General features: G+C 41.8%; 1 protein-coding gene across 2 annotated transcripts in view; it reads right to left on the reverse strand.

Moving 5' to 3' along the window:
• The window catches only part of LOC146707476 (protein sidekick-1-like), a 295921-nt gene that overhangs the window by 50516 nt on the left and 225165 nt on the right, over positions 1–20240 (reverse strand). For both annotated transcript variants that reach the window (XM_085458835.1, XM_085458834.1), the window contains 8 exons: positions 18760–18900; positions 15333–15514; positions 11319–11434; positions 7929–8124; positions 6864–6962; positions 5734–5925; positions 1719–1840; positions 1501–1613 (listed from right to left, as the gene is read on the reverse strand). In XM_085458835.1, the coding sequence (XP_085314961.1) occupies positions 1501–1613; positions 1719–1840; positions 5734–5925; positions 6864–6962; positions 7929–8124; positions 11319–11434; positions 15333–15514; positions 18760–18900 (1161 nt within the window). The remainder of the gene's footprint in view (positions 1–1500; positions 1614–1718; positions 1841–5733; positions 5926–6863; positions 6963–7928; positions 8125–11318; positions 11435–15332; positions 15515–18759; positions 18901–20240) is intronic.

Consider the following 20240-nt stretch of genomic DNA (forward strand, 5'->3'; position numbering starts at 1 on the left):
TCCTGATATTAGACCCAATCCTGCAATCTTATCAAGCTGCCTGCAAGCTCACAGCAATAGAGGAGTTGCTGCTGAGTGGTTGACTGAGACCACTGGACACTGAGTGTGTGTCAGAGAGAATTACATTTACCACTCAAGGTCCAGTTGTTGTATGAACTCATAATTCATATTTTGCCAATAAAAAAGCTCTATTGGTGAGAGAAAGATACCTCCTTCTGTTAGGGGCATTTCTCTCTGAGTAATGTTAGCGTTTCTGTCCTAAACAAACCCTCTGCTTTCTTTATGCTTTTATTGGAGATGAGGACGGGGGCCAAATGCACAAGTTCCAAATATTGGGGGACACATACCCAGAAAACTACAGCTGCAAATCAAAACAAGAAAACAAACAAAAAAAACTGTACTTGCACATTTTTTAAATGTATGTCAGACATCCACATGTAACTTTACTGAAGAGGAAGCAAAACTTACTGAATGGAGCACAGATTAACAACCATTTCAGTTTTCTGTGCTCAGATCAAATTTGTCCCATCTCATATATATATGATATTTCTTTCAGTATTTTGATCTGGAACTCTCCGCCAGAGTTTGTTTAGTTGACTGATGGTGCCACGTATTCAGTCAGTAAAAGTGACATAAGAAAGCAGAGCCATTAGGGAGTATTTGTTACTTTTGTAACTTCTAAAAGAAGCCGTGCTTCTGTGTGGCTTTGAACGATAAACCGTGGGAGCGTGCAGGTTGTGTAAGAGGCTATATCTTTGAGTTTTTGTCCCTGTATTGGGAGATAGAGAGCAGGGTGTAAAGAGGGACTTAAAGCAGGGGATAAGAAATACTGACAAGTGCATCACTTCATCTAACGTCCCAATGGTGTCGCCTGTGACAACATAATCCCTGTGAGTGTACAGCGCGTGCATACACACACTGCAATCCCATTACAGATGAAGGCCGAGATACAGAGAGCAAGAGGAAGGCATGGTCAGATTGCCCGATAAATAGAGAAGATAGGCAGACAAATAGCTAGAGAAGGAGAAGGAAAGAGCGAGAGAGAGTGAGAGGGGGAAGAGTTGCTGCTGTTCAGAATGGCGATTGATCACATACACAAAATACAAGCTCCCCCTGAGGAGGGATTACAGACACTCCGCTGTCCTCCTCCATTTCCTCCTCTCCTCGTCTCTAATCCCTTTGTCTCGTCTTCTCTTTAATGTGTTCTGCTGCCCTTCCCACTTTCTGATCACCTCTTTTCTCCCCGTCCTCATCCTTCTCCTTCCCTCTGGCTAGTTGCAGGAGGGTAATAAGGATCTGCATGCAGCAGCTGTGAAGGTGCTGACAAACAGAAAAGTCTCAGATGGAACTGTCTCTCTGTGTGTCTGTGTGATTTATCTAACTTCTCCTGAGCCCAGCAATACAGCAGAACCTGGTGCAGAGTGAGATGTGTTTGAGGAAGCTGTTGATTATATGTGTGTGTGCAGGTGGTAGCGTGGGATATGTGTGTTTGCTGCTCACCTGTACTGAGTGAAAGGAGTGAGGTCTGGGATTTCCAGAGTGTCTGCATCTGGCTGGTTGTCTTTTTGGTACACAACTTTCCACTCCTCCTCTTTTCCATCATCCTTCACCACCTGTTGAAAAGGTAATCAGATGGAAGACAGTTTCTCTTTTGCTTGATTTGTCAATAAGAGCTGACCACAAAAGTGTGCATGCAACACAAACACAGTCACACGCACCTGTCCTTCAACTATCCACCGTGATATGGCAGTCTTGCCATCAGGACCGGGTCGAAATCTCACCGTTGCGGTCCGAGGGCTGATGTTGGAGATGACTAAGTTTGAAGGAGCACCAGGAAGTTCTGCAGATAGAAAACAGAAAAAACAGTGCTTTAGCCTATATGCAGATAGTGCTTGCAAGATACCTGTCACTGCTGCATATTATTGATAATCATGCAGATATGTAAAACATTTACTGGAAAAAAAGATTATTACATGTTCCTTTTTAATGAGAACAGAAGTCTGTGTATGGCTTTAAGATGTCTTAAATATTCACTGGCAATTTCATTAGGTATAACTTTTCGACTAGTCATTAAAACAAATATTTAGGCAGCCGATCACATGGCAGCAACTCAGTGCATTTATGCATGTAGACATGGTTAAGATGTTTACTTGATGAGTTCCAACCAAGCGTCAGAACAGGAAAGAAAAGTGATTTAAGTGGCTTTGCATATGCTATGGTTGTTTGTGCCAGACGGGCTGGTATGTGCAATTTTCCCACAGAATGATCTCTAGTGTTTAAAGAGAATGGTCTGAAAAAGAGAAAATACTTGTTACCACTTGTTACAACCAAGGTATGCAGAAGAATGTACGACACGACGAACGTTAAAGCAGACGAGTTGCAGCAGAACAAGACCACACCAGGTGCCCGTTCTGGTAGCTACAGACAGAAAACTGGGGCTACAATTTGCATTGGATCAGCAAAAGTGTACAATGGAAGGAACAGGATTTGAACAGAAAGTGAATTTGGTGTAAACAACATGAAAGCATGGCTCCATCCTGCTTGTATAAACAGTTTCAGCTGCAGGTGGTGGTGCAATGGCAGGGGATATTCTCTTGGCACACTTAACCACAGCGTACCCATCTTCTGATGGCAATTTCAGCAGGAAAACACACCATGTCACAAAGCTCAAACCATCTCAAACTGGTTTATTGAACATAACAATGAGTTCACTGTTCTCAAATGGCCTCCACACTGAACAGAGTACCCCTGAGATGTGATGATGTGGAAAAGGAGATTTGTATTACAAATGTCGAGCTGAGAAATTTGTAAAAAGTTTGTGAGACTATCACAGCATGGCCCAAAATCTCCGAGGAATAGTTCACCTTATTCTGAAGGCAACCCACCGGTATTAACAAGGTGTAACTAATAAAGTGGCCAGTGGATTTAGATTTGAGGAAAGAAAACTAAAACACCTCCTACTGCAGGTGCTGCGATAACCACATAAATACACATCCAGTTAGAGACCTGTGTTTTGTCCAAACAGTAAAGGACACATGGACAAATGAATGAATTGTCCACGGCATGGAAGAAGACTGATTGTAGGATTGAAGATTCTGGATTGTAAATAAGAGCAGAATAAAAAATATATTAACACTGAAATGTTTTTATCTGCAAACAGATACAAATATGTAAAATGGCATAACTGACAAAAACATGTCTGAGAATTGCCACATGGCTAATGTGAGATAGAAAAAAAGAAGCATGAATCATGCTGCCAAGTACAAAAGCCAAAAAAATTCCTCCAGTACTTTTAATATTTCCATGTTTGACCATACAAAAGTATGATTAAAAAGGTTGTTGTTAACTAAAGTACAAGAATCTCTGCATTTTTTTCTCTCTCAGAAGAATTCAGTCCAAATTTCCAAGGTCAATAACACAATGCAGTGAGACAGTGACACAGCACAGCAGTGGAGGTAAGATGAAGGTTTCAATATGTCCCATATAAAGTCTCTAAATGTCAAAATAGGCGGAATTCTTATGACAGTATTGTGGGAGGGCAATGACAAAAGTGAGAATCTGACTTGGTGGAGATGACCACCCCCACCTGTACACTCCAGCAGCAGCCAGTCAATCAGCAAAGTACAGAACTGCAGAGCTTATCTGACAAAATGTAGCTGGAACCTAAAGGATTTCAGTTTTGCTGTTTATTTTCTCTTCCCCCCCCAAAAAATATCAATGATTAACTGTGGAAACATCAACTTTAAAAAGCTTTTGGCTGTGATGATAACTTGTCTCGGCAAAGCTAATTAGACAGTAATTGTCATCCCCAACTGGCAAATGCTACACACTTGAAAGCAAAGCGTGACAGTATCAATAACTGCAAGAAAGAATAATTGGAAATCAACTATTTCATCTAACAGCACAAAAGAAATTCTCTGACAATAAAAAATCACTGATGTGGCCCAAGTTTGTTCAGCGACAACAAAACACGGCCGACTAAAAGTCTAAAAAGTTTCTTCTGTCTTACTCAGAATGAGAGCCGAGCTGAATCTGGCCGACAACAACCACAAAACAACTATTATTTTCTCCCTGTGGTGAGTTTTCTTTTTTAAAACCTTGAATAAATCACAGAGGAATAATGATACGTTTTGTATGCACAATTCAAGCAGAACTAAATATTCCTATTAAAGGTTTTTACAGCTCCACCTTTCAAATGCCACACGCGCACACTCACACGTTTTATAGCTTGGAATAGACTTCTTCACTGACAGCTGTTGAATTGAACTGCCATTGGTCTGGCAGGCGGCACATATGACAATGGCTCGGAAGACGGCGTCTGAAAATCCGCTCGTTTTAATCAGGAGCTAACAGATAAAATATGTGACAGCTTGTTTCTGTTAATGAAATTGGCATAATCAAAAATCATCACAATCCACTTTGCTTCTAAATTATCTCACTCAATCAAGACCGAGCACTTTAGAGCCTCTTTTCAAACACTTCTCTCGGCTGTGTTTGCTTAATACTTGGTACCTCTGGACGGCGTGATCCGCTGTAATCCATCCAATTCTGTTGCAAGCGCCGTGTTTGCCGAACACAACAAAATACACGTTTGTAAAGCCGACGCGTTAAGCCAAATGGCGTAAATCGGACAGATTTCGAAGAATACCTGAGAGGATTCCTCATTGAAACGGGACAACAAAACAACCGTCCAACCGTTGTGGAAACAAGGCATCATTTAGTCTGGATACAGTGCGGTTCATGTGTGCACCGCAAGACAAATTACAGCTATCAGCAAACTCTGCTCTGTAAATGCACGCAGCAAACTTGTAAGGGTTATATGTGGAAATGTTGATATCAGCTGCCTCGCGCAGATGAATGACAAAACTCCATGAATATATGAATAAATAAACAAGACAAGAATCTATACTCTGTGGATCTCTCTCTTCCTCTCTCGCTCTCTCGCTGCTCATTCTTTAGTTCTTTTTCCCCACCTAATATTCAGCCCTTCGTCTTTCCTTCAGTCTTTTGCTTTCATGAATTAATGAATAACCTCCAAATCTGAACTGTCTGTATCCATCTTGCTTTCACTTTTTCTTCTTTTATTCATAAATTAGTAATCAGAAAATGTTAGGACAAAAATCCCGCTGTATGAGCTGTGTTTTTTTCTCCATTCTCCCACACTTTGATTTCCGCCTCTGAGTCCATTTCTGAGACACTTTGGTCTTCGACTCTTTGGAGATTGGATTTTCTCATGTTTTCTGTTCTTCCCTCATTATGTTCCTCCATCTTCTTCTTTTTCCCCCTTCTTCAGTCCTGCTCTTTGATTGTCTCTTGCCCTCTCTCTTCCATTGCTGCATTTCTTCCACTTTGCCATTTGCAGTTAATCAGCGCTAATAATGATTGCAACTTGGCCTAAGTCCAAACGCACAGAACACACAGACACACACACACACACACACACACACAATTGCAGCTTACAATAAAGCACTCTCTGAGATGCTGTAAATGACCGGCTCTTGTGTGTGACTGTGTTTGTCGATGTGTGCGCTCGCTGTGTGGGTGATGATTCATGGATTCACAGTAACAGCTACTTATCAGTCTGAGGGAAGACAATGGCATCGCAACAGCTCATCACTCATATTTACTCGGCTCCAGAAACACAAACAGACACACACACCCCCAGATACACACACATGAAAAACAGTTTTTAACATCCGCTGTCACAGGCACCGGTGCGTTTATTTATTGTACCTGGTGGGACCCCGGTGGAGATGGTGGAGGATGTGACCACGCCCCGTCCTGCAGCAGTGAGCGCAGCCACTTGTATTGTGTACACGGTGGTGGAGGTGAGGCCGGTCAGCTGGTACTGCAGGGTGGAGTTGGGCAAGGAGCGTTCCTCGCGACTTGACTCCACATTCAGCACTTCCCACCACAGCATGTAACCTGCGGGGTGTAGCGCACACGCTGGGTTAATAAAGGCGCATATAGACACAAGCAGACACAAGTACACACACAAGCACGTGTGCAAAAGCGCACACACGTACAAATAATGAGAGGTGCAGAGCCATAAAGGAGGGGAGAGTACAGAAGGGGTAACTCCAGTCAAAATCCTGTCTGTCCCATCGCATCTTTGCAGTCATGCATCACACTCCACCTTCAAATGTGTGTGTGAGTGAGGCCATTTGTGTGTAAAGCCCCGGAGAGAGTGAATGGTCCCTCATCTGTCTCCCTGCTCACCAGGTGCTGGATGAAAAGCAGGTTGAGGAGAAAAGAGTAAATGTGCAAGGTGACCTTGATTGAATACCCATTTTCTCACTCCTCTGAGTGTGTATGCTGACTGGAAAGCCACTGCTCCCTGTGCTGTCGGGTTGTGGTCCTGTGGTGGAGGTGCTGGATGAATGTTGGACAACAACACAAAGACACAAACGTGTAATGTAGAGTTATCGCTTAATTCACAGCAGCTTGTTGTGTTCCCCATTGACTAACAGAGCCAAGGAGGAAGTAGGGCTAAATTAATCTGGGGGAAAGTGCCTTGAGCTCTGCGATGTGCTGCACAAACAAGACCACGGGTGTTGGGAGGCGTGGGATGAGGGCATGTTCGAGACAAAAAGAGGAGACAAGCTGCAAAGGGAAAGGATTAGCTGATGATGAATCAGTTACACACAAACGTCTTCTTAGAGATGGGGGACAGTAAGAGACTAAGTGGAGGAAACTGAAGAAACTATAAAGAGAGGGGATGCTTTTATAAATTCACTTAGATTGGTCATTTGAGAAGATTACTTATCTCATCAAAAATGTGGGTAAAGGGGGGAAATTATTAGAGGCTATCTGCAGTTTTGTTTTGCTCCTTTAATTTTACTGTCATGTTGCAAAGATCTAACCGGTGATGATGCCGTTCTTATCTTCAGGTTCTGCCCAGCTGACTCTGAGCGATGTGTCCAAGATTTCAGTGAAGCTTAGACGGCGAACACGTCCAGGGGCTGAAAAACAAAACACACATACACACACGCACAGTGATGTGGATCAGGCAATTTTTGATTGCAAACAAGCACACATCTCTGTCGTACACAGCATATTACCTATGGCCTATGACTTCACAAGCCTCTTCCTAATCACATTGACCAACACATAGACACACACACATACACACACACACACAGGTGGGTGCAACCCTGCCATTTCTCATTTCATCAATCGCTCTCTAACCCGTTCTCCCTGCAGAGCGATTAAGCTATTCATCTGAGACATTCAATAACTCTCATACACTCATACTCGTGCACACACACACACACAAACACACACACAGGCGGATGCAAAAAGCTATCATCAAGCAAGAATTACACCCACCGTTAACCCTGCCGACACGCCCAGCAACCAATCAATAACTGGCCACTGCTGTGTATGTGTGTATGTGTGTACGGTACATATGGCTACTAATATCCCTTTCCCACTCAATAATTACTGGTTGGTAATAATTGCTCGTCTGCCTGCCTATAGGCTATTGTGTTTATTTGATGGAGTGATGGTGTGCATGTGCACTTGTAGCTGGGAGTTGCAGCTATTATGTTTATCCATGGAACAGTGGGCTATAAATACCACTAAGCCTGAAAACATATGAGTCAATTCCCTTTAGAAAGACACAACGTAGAGAAAAAAATAAATAAATAAAAGGGAACCGGGAGACGTCCGGGGAAACTAAGAACAAAGAAATTAAAAATGAGTGAAAGGCAACTAAGAGCCTGAAAGAAAGCAGTGAGTGCAGGTGTATTGTGTTTGCTGGGTATTGTGTACACAGCTGTGTATCACACTGATAAAAACAGCTGGACTGAACGGAGAGCTAGCTAATGCACTTTTATTATTATTCACAGGGGAGTTCTTTGTGTTGTTTGCTGGCTTTATTCACGCTGTTGCTCATGTGTTGTGTCTGTGCATGTGTGAATACTCACTGTCCTCATGCGTCTGCACCAGAGTGGGCGGGCTACGGGGACCATCTCCAGGCGTTGTGAAGCAGAGGGTAGAGCCATAGTACCAGGTGAATTTCTTGAGGCCGCTGACCAACCCTGTGTGGCGTGAACTGGGGTAGTCTGGGGTGATGGTTACTATAGTAACGTCCTCTGGAGACTGCTCTGGCCACACTAGCAGCTGTGGTAAATTAGAAAAATTGTCATTAGTGACAGCAATAATAGTCAATGAATCCAACGTAAGTCCAGCAGGTCACCCCAGAACCCGAACTGTCCATCAGAGTTATATTTCCACTATTTTTGTCATTTATTTTGACTCAGCAGCTCCAGGCTACTGGATCCATTATTGGGAGCGCATTTATGAAAGAAAACTTATTTGTACCACAGTATGGGACACAGTGGATCTTTTCAAATTAGAATGATACCCGAGAGTTTTTGTCATTAAAGTTTAAAACTGCCAAATGCTACTGGCAAATCTGACAAACAACTAAACAATAAACATGTTTTATTCTCGAGAAAAGTTATTTGCATTCCAAACAAGCATACTTTTTATTTATCAGTGTAGCACTTCTAAAGTCTTGCCAGCAGGCCGTTGTCAATCACAGCAGCATCTGAGGATATACGCTAAGTTTGATAATCAGTCTAACTAAATGCCTAATGAAAGGTTAATTCATCTTTATAGTGAGACTTCATTTATATTCAGAACCCACTGCAGCCTGGCTTGCATTATTGCTTTAACCACAAAAACAAACAGTGAAAAGCAAACACTCACATATTCATAATGAGAGATAAGCCACGGGCAACACTATGATGGGGTGCCCATATTGATAGACCCTAATGAAAAAATAAATAACTGGCTAAAATGTGGACAGAACTGAATCTGAATGCAAAGCTGCATCTGAACTGTGCTTTGTACAGATGAAACCAAAGTGGAGATGTTTGGCACGATGCCATAATTGGGAAAAATAAACCAAAAACCCCCACAGCATATCAGCACAAACACCTCAGTCATGATTTGGGATTATTCTGCAGTCACAGGACCTGAGCACCTTGCAGTCACTGAGTCCATCAACTCCTCTGTACTGTATACCAAAGTATTCTACAGTCAATTTGAGTCCATCTGTCTGACAGCTACAGCTTCACAAATCTGCAACAGAAAGGCTGAAAAAGTAAAGAACCAAGGTGTTGCAATGGCCCAGTCAAAGTCCAGAGAGCTGTCCATAAATGAATACCCACAAACCTCAATGAACTGAGGCAACGCTGTAAAGAAGAATGGACCAAACTTCTGCACAATAATGTCAGAGGCCAATAAAGTCATAGAGAAAACAATGCTGCACAAGCTGCTGTCCTGTGGTAGTACACAACTGTCCACAATGGAGTCACAAAATGTCGAACTGAAATCAAGGTGAAGACCACATTTTCAGATATGTGCAGTAATAATGACTGCTAAGTGTGGCTCTGAACGTCAACATGCCATTGAGGCCGGAGGCCTCTATATGTCAGCATTTGATGACTGAAAAAACTCTGACCTGCATGCACAATGCCTCGCTGCTCTGTTGTCTTTGTGAGCTCTGCGATGTGCTGCCTCAAAGGTTCAAGGCTTTTTTTTTAGGTTACAGTATTTTCTCTTATAGCTACACTGTTAATTGGACAACATGCTTGTGTCTAATGTCACATCGTGCTACCAGCATCGATGCAACTTTCTCCACTCAGTTACTACTGTGCATGAACAGCACATCTGCTATTTATTCAGAGAAAATGTCTCATGCTTGTTAACCACGCTGGTTTTTGGGGTGTTGTGGATTATAGCAGCACATCCTCTTGACATTACTTACTTACATGTTTCACTTAAAACAGCACAGTGGGACAAGCTTTCCAAAAACTCACCTCTATAGCTCCGTGGATCTAAACGCATTAAGTGAAAAAGAAATCTTTCAGATTACTACAGTAAAGGATCTGCTGTGCACATTGTATCACATCTAGCTGCAACAGGACACCAGCTCAAAAAAGCTTTGCTTTTCCTCCTAAAGGGTGCACCACTGCACCCAGTGTGTCACAGTAAAACAGCATTTTCTATGTTTTCAATTATAATTCTACTGTATTATCTGCACAGTACAGTGCAGTGGAGTAAGAGTGCTGATGTGGCATCCTCGAGCTCACTTTCAAAGGGTGCTGGGATGATTGGGTTTTCTGTTGATAATGTGTGTGTGTGTGTGTGTGTGTGTGTGTGTGTGTGTGTGTGCGTGTGTGTGTGTGTGTGTGTGTGTGTGTGTGTGTGTAAAGGTGTGTATTTAGAAGTGGGTTGCAATGGAAATGCATATTTTTGTTGTATAGAGATGACGTGTTTGACAGACAGGAAGGAATGAGTGAAGATACTTTCAAGGACAAGTAAATAAAAGACATGAAACTCATTAGAAGTGTCTGGTTCTTTATCTGGCTGAGAGTTTTGAGCTACATTATTAAGGGCATTGTATATAGTCAGTGATCTGTGGGGGTTAGGGTGGGGTGAAATGAGATGAAGCTTTGCTTCATATCCTCTTTTAATTAATATCATTATCAACTGCCCCTCTAAGCAGCACAACACACCCAAAGAAGCACACCCACGTGCACGGCAGCACTCACAGGCTGCAGTGGCAACATCAGAGAGTAACATCCAAAAGATGGAAAGCCATATAGTATTTATCAACCAATATTCCCACTCTAAAACAGACCCAGTGACGCAAAGCTACAATGATGTGTTTTCTTTGTCATCTTAATCAGTTCCTTAGGGGTTGGCTGCTACAATGAAGTGAAAAATAAATTGCCGACCAGAACTACATAAAGATCCCTCACGATATTCAGTCATTTTCTCTCACACGTCCCCATTTCCCTGCTTCTTTATTACCATTATTATTATGATCTTCTCTCTCTCTCCATATTTTCTTGGCATCCACTAATATTTCCCCTTTTTTAATCCCTTCTTTTATTTTTTGCTCCATCAGTAATTTTCTTCTTCTTGGAATCGACCCCGCGCTTGACTTGGATTACGACTTGGAGTAAACAAGAACACAGGAGCAGAGAGAAGAACATGACCTCTGAGCTGAACTCCATTTCTTTTCCAAACTTCAATTATTAAAATAGTAAATAAAATATTGAGTAATCTGTTTTTCTTCATTCTGTTTTTGAGAGTCAGGTCAAAGTCAGTCATGGGCAAACTTCAGTTTGTGTAGAAACAAAACGTAAAGATAGAGGATGACATTGGACATTTAAAAGAGTTATTTGGTCCTTCAAATATTTTATGAAATATTTCATTTTAAAGAAATTTGTCAACACATCAAAAACTGACTTAAAATGTAAGAAAAAAGAATAAGCAGTGAAGCATATTCAGAGACTTACCTTGTACCCCTGGTTGATGCCATTAATGAATTGCTGAGGTGGAGGGTTCCAAGTGAATTGGATAGTAGTTGAATTTATAGCAACAACTTGGACTTCCTGCGGAGGTGCTGTGGGAACTGAAGGCAGAGACAAAAACAGGGATGCTTAACTGCAACAGGTTCACCAAGAGGAAGGTTGTGTTTTTATATAGTGAAAAAAACATTATTAAGACTTGTAGGCCCAAGCTGCAGAACTGTTCTTTTTTGTTTTGCTTTTTCTTTTTAAATAAGTGGTAGCTGTAAAAATATGAACCCGCACCACAGTTCAATGATTTATGTGGAGGCTCTGCTCATTTAATTAAAAGAAATAACTGCTAAGCTTGCAAAATAAAATGGCAAACCTATCCCTTTGTTCTTTGCTTAAAATGAACGTATTGTCTGAAAAGCTCCACTAATCTATTGTATTTTGCATATTAGTACCTTATTAATCTCTATATGAACATGTCAACTCTGCAGGCAAAGTGACAAGATTTTGGGGACCATGACGTATGTGATGATTTTCTTTTTATTCCCCCTTTAAATGCATCTGCATTAGTAAACAACGACTGGCAAACACACAGGAAGTGTTGGCCTGGATATCTGCTGGCTACAAGGAAAGCCACGAAAAATGGGCCGACGTTCCCCAGAGCTGATGGGGTTCCCTGATTGTTGTTACCTTATAGGATTGACTGAATGAGATTAGGGTGTTGATGCATTACCGGCTGACTGTGAAAAAGGATGACTCACTGGATTTGCTAGCTCACAGTATCAACGTAACACCCATTGTACTAACCCAGCAGCCCTTTCAGCCATGAACTGCCCATTACGGCATGATTTACTGATTAAAAACAGAACTGAGTTGATTAAGGAAACAAGACGCTTGATCTATATTAATATTTAACAGACAAAAGGCCCTCCTATGACTCAGTGTCACAAAACACCTTTAATTTGAAGAACTCTTCCTCTCTTTTTTAAGTGGCTCTTTCTTTCAGGCCACAAAGCTTGAACTTTTTGTTAAGTGTGTTAAGCCTTGATGACATAACATCAATAGGGCAATTTTTTAAAGCTTTGGAAATCTGCCTTCAGAGCCACGGCAGCAGTCCCCTTTACCCCTTTCTCCACTGACGCAGCTCCCAAACTAGAACTGGTTGAATGCATTTCCACCAAAAAAAGACTGACGCTGGCGCCAAAAAGCTGACACCAGCACGGCACCGCAAAATTGCTGGGCCCAGAGTCAGAACCACGTCAGTGACTGTGGGAACTTCTCCAGTGATTTGCAGCCTACAGATTCTAACTGGCATGATTTTCTTTCCCTTGAAACGGCCCCAACTTCTGCTAGCAAGGTCATGAAATAATCTATCTGAACCTGTCGAAATGAGGACTAGGTCTTAAAAGGCTCTGCACCAGCACTGTGTTCAGCAAAAAGAAGCAGCAGTGACGGGTGTTAAATCACTCGAGCTCACATTTATCTTACGTATACATATGCGTTCATCCATGAAGTATTTATAGCATTTATTTGTCACATTACTATGTATTATTTATCTCTTAAAGAGCAGAAAAAAAGCCTGCAACCGTCCATGTTGCTGACAATGTTAAATAAATTTGATCCATCTGTGTTTAAGTTTGAATACAAGTTTAAAAATGTTCTGTGCATTCAAATGAAAGCAAGATGGTGACGATTTCAAATGACAGAATCTGAAACACGCACGAGCTCGGTCGAGGCATTCATCAGCTGCCTAAGAGTGAGTCGGAGAATAAAGAGTGCAACGCGATAAGATAGAAGCTGTGGAAAATACTGTGCATACAGCAGCAGTTTTTCATATGAAATGTAGCTTATTTGTTCAAGATGGAAAAAAGAAGGCTGGCAGGAGGTAAATACTGCAAACAAGTGCAGAACATGTTTGGTTCTCACAAGCTGAATGCATTTTGCATCACCCAACACCGCCTGTGCTGTTTATTTTTTCTTCTTTCCCCTTTCTTTTGTGTCCGTGTGTGAATGGTTCTCTGCACGTAGATCTTTATTTATTTATTTATTTATCTATGTTATGTGAACTCTATTAAAACAGTTGGTCATTTAGATGGAGGGTGGGGAGCAGAGTGAATAAACATCAAAGCCAGGAACAGAGAGAAAAAGGGGTGACAGTGAGATTTGTGTGCATGCGAGCGTGTGCGCCTGTTACTGAGTGCAGATGTGTGTGTGTGTGCGCGAGTGTCTGTGGGCACATGTTATGGTGATTACACAGTAAGGGGTTTATGCTGATGCTAGAGAGCCACAGAGTGATAATGTACTGTTGCATGATGGGAATGCCCTTTACATTTTACATTTGAGCTGAAGTGGCCAGATGAAACACGCGCACCCACGCGCACAAACACAAAGTGGGTGGAAAGAGACCAAAACAAAAACTAGTGAAAAATGGTGTTGCTGGTGATGTTGCAAGGAGGGGGAACAAAGAATGAGAAAAGTTTGAGGGAGACAGAAGATTAATTGATGTTAAAGATGCTCTCTCCCTCCCTGCCATGCTGATTGTGCTCCTGGGGACTGGCTTCTAACCCCTTGCAGCTCACAGCTTCAGATAAAACACTAAACTCTTCCCTTTGGGTGAATCTTAGTATGCGTGTAAGGCTGCTTGTGAGAGAGAGAGCAATGTTATCAGAGTCTACCACAGAGTTTAGCTTCATCCTTTCAGAGACACTGAGAGAGAGAAAATGTCGAATCCATCGCAGCCACTCCCATTAAACCACATTAGAATAATTAATGAGCCTAACTCCCTTTCCTGAGTCTATAAACCTGTCCCGAACTCTTGTAATAATGACTCTGAGTTTTATGTGCGAGCGTGCATGTGTGTGTGTGTGTTTGGCCCATGTTTAATACAGATAATATACTGTTGAAATAAAAGCCAGGAAAAGACGAACACGCGTTTAAAGGAGATTTACCCCGACAACCACTTCCTCTCATCTCACTTTACAGTCTTCACTTACATTCTTCCTCATTTCATACTCTTCCTTTATTTATGTTGAGAGACTTCAAAGCGTGTTGCTCTTTCCAGCCATATTTATTAAATGTATTATATGCCATGTTTTATATTTATAGAGCAATACAGAAACTCTTTCCCCATGAATTCCCCCCAGTTCATCTCAATGTGCTCGTTGGCCAGATGGGAGATGTAGTCCCTCCAGCATGTCCTGGGTCGCCCCTAGGGTCTCCTCCCAGTCGAGTGAAGCTGGTATGCCTGCGAGGAAATGCCTCAGGCACAACAAGTCTGAACCGCATCAAACGACACCCCTCTAAGTGAGAGTGAAGCTTGTCAGGTTATGGAGAAACTTCGTTGCAGGTGCTGGTAACTGATCTCAGTCGTCTGATCCCCACCCAAAAACATTAAACAGATGAGGATGTAAGTATATATACTCACTGCCACAATACGAGGGAAACTGAAAAATACAAATGGACCTTTACTGTCAGCTTAGCTATAAAACTATAGTCCTTTTTTTATCTCTATAGTTGTGTTATTGTGAAAACAAACTGAACATTTAAGGCTTCGTTGTATTTTGGATACTGTTTATATGCTAATATCTTGTTTGTTTAATGCCATATTACAATGCATGATTTATTCAGCTTTGGTCAGATAATGCTCATGTTTGCATGTCAAGTTTCAACAGTCAGTCTCTCAGGAATAGCTTCCTTAACACTTCATTTGCAGGCGTTGCATTTAATTCGCATAGAAAGTGAACATGTGAATCCCTCGTTGTCCCCTGGATTACATAATACATAAAGTCTGCTCATAAGTCAAAGCTCATAATGTGTGATGGCTCTGATGTGAAGTCTTTTCCGGCCCGTATTTAAAGATTCACGGACCAAGGAAGAGTTCTTCTTGGGTTACTAACTCAACAGTGTCACAGTATTTTATATTTAGCAGCGTGCATATGGAGCAGTGATTAAAAACCTCTCAGAACGACTTGGTATATTTGCTTTGAGAAATAAAAGTGTGTGCATACTTACCTCCCTGCAGTGTGTACTCAGTGACAGGGCTGCTGTAGACACCCAGGCCTGCTCCTGTGTAGGCGGCCACCTGGATCTGGTACTGCGTCCAGATGATCAGATCTTTCAGCAGACAGTAGTTGGTCTCTGGGCTGCTGATGTTCTTCTCCTGGTAGTCTCCTGGCAGCCCTGCCAGACGGTACCTACACACATACACACACAGACGCACACACACATTTCAATATGTTGTTTTGCAGAAAAACAAGTTAGGAAAGTAAAGTAAATGGTATGAGTCTAACTCACACAAAAAGGCTATACAGTACATTCCTGTCCCAGTAAGTGTGACCACATAGGGAGTAAAGTATGCAATAGATTAATGTAAAAACATCAAATGTAGAACAAAAAACATAATCTTCAACCAGAAAATACTTTACATTAATATTTTACATTATTACTTATTTATGATATAATGAAATATTTTCAAGAAATCTCAAAGGTTTACCATCCAGAGAAAACCAACAAACACTGGTCACAGTTAGCTACCTCCCAAACCAGCTCAACCCAATATAGCTGCGTCACGCTAGCGTAAAAACAGGACAGCAACTTCCGTATGACTTAGGAAAAAAAACCAAACCACAGAAGATCATGGTTATCCGGTCACTGCACTGACTCCTTTTCACGTTCGGGTAGTTTCTGCATGCAGATAGAGGCAGAGACAACTTTTGATTGTGTTTGATGAGTTAGCATAACTCATGTGGCATGTGGCATGATTTGCAATAGGAGACTGAACTCGACTGGTTGTCTCCTATACAAAGAAATCCTGCTAGTTAATGTGAATTTTTGTGCATGTAGACAGCAACAGATTTTAGAGTTTCTGCTGACGTATACAGTTAATCACCGTATTATCACAAAGAGATGGCATGCAATTTCCACCTTGACCCCATTCAGCCACATACTGACTGCAGACATCTTATCTGAACATTTAAGACATGTTTTAATGACAGCGCTGGTTTGCTTCCGAATCCCATTTTGTAACCAAAATTTATAAAACAACAAAAAAACAAATGAAGTGAGAGAACTTTATTTCATTTGGTAAAACATGAGATCATTTTTAACTGTGGGGATATTATTTGCAGTTGGAAAACTGATTATTATTATGTGCAATACATGTTAAGTTTCAAATTTCAATAATGTTGTATCATGATTTAAGTAGTGGGATACTGTAACATGTATCATGGGGTATCTGGTTATTTTCCATCTCTAATACTGGACTTTCTGATACGCATGTTCAAATAAATGGAAATAAGCTATTTAGTGTACATTTAAACTTAAACTATGATTAACAATTTTCTGTTAATGTGAAGTCCTTCTACAGCTTCTTAAAGATTAAAAATCTCCAATGTTGGGTAGACATCCCTGACTAGTGCACCTCCAAGGCCTTTGCTTTAGTATATGTGATATAAACGTCCACTTAAAAGGATATATGACCCAACCAGACAGGGAGGTGTAATACCACTTTGGTACTGTACATATCTGATGGAGCTGAATGGAGTAATAATCCCCATGTCAGCGTTTTAATATGAAGCCTATTCACTATAACAGGATATTCCTACGATTCACCGGCTGAGTCAGCGCTCTGTCACAAATACATGCTGTATACACACACGTAACATGCTCATATACACAAATACACAGACACAAAGTGAGGGGGCGCTGGAGGCCGACGGGGGATCTTTGCAGTGGAGAGGAGATAGACCCTCTCTCTCCACCTGATACAATGACACTCACACTGGGAGAGAAGGAGGAGGAGAAGGAGGGGGAGGGAATGATGTTGGAAACAAGGAGAAAGAGAGTGAGGATCTGCCAGCTGACACAACAAGGAGGAAGGAGATCCAAATGGGAGGGAAGGAGGTGGGAGCTCTGTCCTATAAAGTGGAAATGATATAGTGGGAACGTACGTGTGCGATTCCATTTTCTACTGATTTTCTGAAGTGGATGCAGATAACACAGTGAAGGAGGATAAAGACTAGATAACTTCTACTGCAATTACATGCAAATGGCAGGTGTGTCTGTAAAGACAGCTCTCCTGTGTCTGTCTATCAGACACACTCACACAAACAAACAATGACAGAAAGGAATAGGTATTAGTTCTTGACTTAAGCACAACACACTATAAAACTACAAGTATCACTAATGATTAACTAGTGGCAGAAATCTAATAGAATAGAGGTACCTGACTGATTTTGTCCAGCTCCAAGTGAAATTGAAAGCTGCAGAATAACCTGACTTTCCCACTTCACCTGACTTCACCCAAAGCTTTCAGGCACAGAGCTCTAAACGAACCCCCTCTCCTATGAGCCAAACATGCTCACAGAGTGTGTTCAGCAGGGTGCAATTTGGTGGCATTGTGAAAAATACTACAAAAAAAAGTCACCTTAGCCATGCCAGCGTCTACAGTCCCATGGAAGTGACCGACCTTAATATGTCAACAGCTTTTCTCCATTAGGTTAAAGTACTGTGTGACAAAGGGCTTGCATTAATGCTAATAGCCAGTGAGTGGAGCCTGAGTAGGTCCAGACTTGCATTAATGAGGACGGTGGTGCATGTAGGTACAGAAGGATGGAGCTGGATGAGGTCAAGTTCCACCCATTTGGCTCTGCGCTGAATACCACTTAGAAAATCCTCAATGTTAAGGTGAAACTAGCTGAACAAAAGTTTAGCAAAGAATTTTCTGGGGTTTATATATAAGCTATTCAAGTTGTTCAGCATTATTTTGCTTATTATCAGTAAGAAACATGAAGCAGCCATTATTTGGGCGAAAGAGAGCTGTCGTATTGTGAATAAGCAAAAACAGTCAATCATGAACATGCTATGAAAAAACTTTACATTTTTATGACCTTATACTACAGCAACCACCAGGCCTCATCTAGAACACAATGTAACCAGAATGTTTGTGACGCAGCAGCTCATCCGGACTACAATTATGTTCTGTACAACGACGAATGTGACCTTGACCTTGAGCACAGTTTTGTTGATGACTCATTAAGCGATCATTGTGTGCAAATTTTCACTAAAATCTCCAGGAGTATAAAATGCAAGTAAAAACAAAGTACAGAGAATCCCTAAAATCTGTGCTTTTACAAAGTTTATTTTCTTTTAAATGAAGCTGGTAGGAAACAAGGATTATTTAGCAGCACAAATAATGCAAGTTCTGACAGAGAGGAGCTGTAACGAGTCGGCAGTTCATGCACAAACTGCACCAAACTCACAGGACCACCAAGTTTTGCAGAAATCCCAGTGACACTTTCTGCTGCACCCAAGAAGGGAACAAATGTACGGGCCCACTCGTTAAGTCACATGTGCAGTGTACCAGTTCTTTCTGTTACTTTCACTATCCCTACACAGCACAACAACACCCAAACACGCGCATGTTTCTGTGTGTGTTTACCTGAGTACATATCCTCTGAGGACGCCATTAAGCTGGGGCTCTGGTGGAGGCTGCCACTGGACCATTATGGACTGGTTTGTGCGCCCACTGGCCACAATATTTTTCGGAGGAGCGCTGGGTGCCTCCTCTCTTAGCATGAGCCTAACGCACACAGACAGAGAGAAAGAGAGAGAGGGACACAGAAAAATTATTATGAATCGAGTTTATTAGACATCGCGTAATGAGAATATCAGTGTCGCCGTAGAAGTGTAGGCGCAGCGTTTATCGTTATCACGGGGCGTCCAAGCAATCACTTATCATACCGTCTGCAGAGGAACACTTTATTAGGCGAGCAGGCTAATAAATTTTTTTTAGCAACACTGTTTCCTAAATATCTTCATCTTTTATAGTCGAGGGGGTCAGTGTGCCTCCAAATCAGTGACGGTGTTTGTCAGTGGAGATACACGGGACAGAGCTGCAACTTATTCCAGAAAATCATCTCGCAGTTTAAGCAGCTCTGATGAATTCTTATTGAATTCTGCACTCAGCTTTCTCATTGCTTGTCTCCTGGTGTATCTTCCAATTTCCTTTAATACATTTGTTTTTCATCTCTTGCTATATTGTTCATTTAAAAACAGCCAGCGCTGCTGCTGCTGCTGGGAACGCTTAACGCATCACTTCCAGCGCACCAGAGGATTTCTCCTGGGAATGATTGAGCTGAGATTGAGTGCTTAAAACACAGTTTTCATGAACTCCGTACAAGTTGAGTTGCTGTCGTGTTTTTTGTTTTGTTTTTGTTCGGCAACTTAAAGAAACAAACATGCATTTTCTGCCTGCGTCTTGCAGTCCGGTTGTTTATATTCTGTTTTATTCCTCTCATTTTAACTTTCAGATCTTCCTACTTTAGTTGAATTTGTATTCAAACGCTCTTGTCTGGATAGCGTCTATTTCACCCTCAACCCAACCACAATCCCCCGAGCAGACGAGCTACACAGTGTGACAGCAAAAGATACTTAAATCACTATTACTAGAGAATGAGCAAAGAGCTTGTCTTTTTATTTCCAGCGAGCCACTGTGATCCCGCTCTCCCTTTGCCCTCTTCTGTCTCTCCAAACCTTTTTCCCATCTTTACTTTGACATTTTGAACTACTTCTCTGTTTTTTTCTTCCCATCTGCAAACTCTCACCTTTCATCCATCATGTCCTTTGGCCTCAATTATTCTCTACTTCTATCTTTTACTCATCTCCTTCCCTCTTCTACTCTCCAATCACCCCCACCCCACCCCCGTGATTAAAGCTCCCGGCTCTCTCGCGGCTAGTAAAGCACACAGGGCTGAGCTGGTCAGCCTCTGGCTTTACAGTAAGCAGCTCAGCAAACATAATCAGAGCCATATGTGTTCACACACGCACATACAAACACTCCAAACAAATTTCTCCCAGCTTAAGACAGACTGCTACATCCGATGGTCTTTTTCCCTTCCGTGGATTATGTCTGGAGATTTA

This window comes from Copadichromis virginalis, linkage group LG6, assembly GCF_057382275.1.
Source record: "Copadichromis virginalis isolate Kocher_CV1m ecotype Utaka linkage group LG6, C_Virginalis_male_GT1.1, whole genome shotgun sequence".
NCBI lineage: Eukaryota > Metazoa > Chordata > Actinopteri > Cichliformes > Cichlidae > Copadichromis > Copadichromis virginalis.